At 37.2% G+C, this 2,393-nt stretch overlaps 1 protein-coding gene across 2 annotated transcripts in view; it reads right to left on the bottom strand.

The window, feature by feature from the left end:
* Positions 1 to 2,393, bottom strand: part of LOC106868103 (transcription factor E4F1) — a 29,087-nt gene that overhangs the window by 19,483 nt on the left and 7,211 nt on the right. For both annotated transcript variants that reach the window (XM_014913225.2, XM_014913224.2), the window contains exons 3-4: positions 2,160 to 2,256; positions 790 to 1,042 (exon numbers count right to left, since the gene is read on the bottom strand). In XM_014913225.2, the coding sequence (XP_014768711.1) occupies positions 790 to 1,042; positions 2,160 to 2,256 (350 nt within the window). The remainder of the gene's footprint in view (positions 1 to 789; positions 1,043 to 2,159; positions 2,257 to 2,393) is intronic.

Consider the following 2,393-nt stretch of genomic DNA (forward strand, 5'->3'; position numbering starts at 1 on the left):
GTTGATTACATCGACCCCAGTGCATAACTGATACTTATTTAACTAACCCTAAAAGGATGAAAGGCAAAGTTGACCTCGGCGGAATTTGAACTCAGAATGTAACGGCAGATGAAATACTGCTAACTATTTTGCCTGGTATGCTAACATTTCTGCTAGCTCGCCGCCTTCACTAAATATATATAGGCTCAGGTGTGGCTGTGTGGTAAGAAGCTTGCTTCCCAACCACATGGTTCCAGGTTCAGTCTCACACTGTAGCACCTTATGTAAGTGTTTTCTACTATAGCCTCGGGCTGACCAAAGCCTTGTGAGTGGATTTGGTAGACAGAAAACTAAAAGAAGCCTGTCATGTGTATGTGTGTATATATATATTTATTTATGTCTGTGTTTGCACTCCCACCATCACTTGAAAAACCGATGGTGGTGTGTTTCTCTTCCTGTAACTTAGTGGTTTGGCAAAAGAGGTTAATAGAATAAGTACTAGGATTACAAGGAATAAGTCCTAGGGTTAATTTCTTCAACTAAAACCTTTTAAGGTGGTGCTCCAGCATGGCCAGAGTTAAATGACTGAAATGCGTAAAAGAATAAAAGAATATATATATCATCATCATCGTTTAACATCTGCCTTCCATGCTGGCATGGGTGGGACGGTTTGACAGGAGCTGACCAGGAAGAAGCCTGCACCAGACTTCTGTGACTGTTTTGGCAGGATTTTTACAGCTGGATGCCCTTCCTAACACACACACACACAACAGGCACAACTATATTACATATTATAAATTTATTGTTTACCTTTTTGAAGCTGCGCTGGCAAATTTGGCAGGTGTATGGTCGACTTGGTTTACCATCAGCAGGTATTTCCCCAGATTTATAATCGAGTTCAACATCTTCAACAGCAACTTTCTCTGGATTGTCATCCTTGTTTTCTACGTCTTCTTTTTCAGTTTGCTTGTCTTTTTCTCCATCCTCCACCTCTTCTTCCTCCTCTTCATTATCATCACTGTTTGTGTGGTCATATTTGACATGACGACGTAGAGCAGCTTCTCTGTAAGATAAACACACAAAAGTTGATGACAACTCATACATACTCATAGAATACAAAGTCTGCTTCACAATCATGTGAGTTCAGGTTCAGTCTGACAACATGGTACCTAGGGCAAGTGTCTTCTACTACAGACTTAGTTTGACCAATGGCTTGTCAGTGGAATTGTCAGGCGAGCTGGCAGAAACGTTAGCACGCCGGGTGAAATGTTCAGCGGTATTTCGTCTGCCGCTACATTCTGAGTTCAAATTCCGCCAAGTTTGACTTTGCCTTTCATCCTTTCGGGGTCGATAAATTAAGTACCAGTTACTCACTGGGGTCGATCTAATCGACTTAATCCCTTTGTCTGTCCTCTCTATGTTTAGCCCCGTGTGGGCAATAAAGAAATAAGAAACTGTGTGCATGTGTGTTTCAATATGTATGTGAAGTTCTTGTTTCTGCTTTGTCATAACCTAAAAAATTAATTGTTTACATTCCTGGCAATGGAAAACATTACATCCAATAGTCCTGCCCTTCTAAAGTCTAATAGGATAAAAAAAAAATCCCTTATTTGACAAGAAGAGCATCATCATCATGTTAATGTTCACTTTTCCATACTTGCATGTGGTCCAGGCATGAAATACTTACTCAAACAAGTATTCAATTAACCCTAAGCCAACATAGAAAAATGGGTGTAAAATAAATGAACAAGAAAATTCTCCTGTTGAGAGAAGCAAAAAAATAGCAGCCAATATGCCCAGAAGAGGTCATTGTTTTATAAGATCATAATGCACTTTAAAGGTGCAAATATACACAAAAATTGGCCAAAACGTGACATAGGCGAAAAAGTAAGAACTTATTAATTGACTGCACTATGATTCAAAAAATGATTATTCTATGTATATTCTCTGTTTTCTTTAAACTATTAATTATATGGGAAAGAATGAAGTCCCCATAGAGACAATTGGACTTTTGGAAATGAAATGTACTAAAATAGTAAAACAAACCAACCAAGGATATTAGTACATAAATACATGAATTAATATCTAGAATCATCAATCAATAATAGGCAAAACTGGTGCCCTCTTGGGTAAAACATTGCAAGATAAAAATTTCACACCATAAAAATTATAACACATACCTATGAAATGTTTTATCACACTTGTCACACGTATACGTAGTTTTCTCTGTTATTAGCTTTTCATCAACATCTGGGACCTTTTGTCGTCCTCGACCACCTACAATGAATTATTAGAATATTGATAGAAAAAGAAAAGCCTTAGTTCAGAGAACATATATTAACATCAATATGCAAGATTCTTTTACAAATTGACAGCAAGTGTTATATATATATATATATATATGTATATATATA

Source organism: Octopus bimaculoides, chromosome 2 (assembly GCF_001194135.2).
Source record: "Octopus bimaculoides isolate UCB-OBI-ISO-001 chromosome 2, ASM119413v2, whole genome shotgun sequence".
NCBI lineage: Eukaryota > Metazoa > Mollusca > Cephalopoda > Octopoda > Octopodidae > Octopus > Octopus bimaculoides.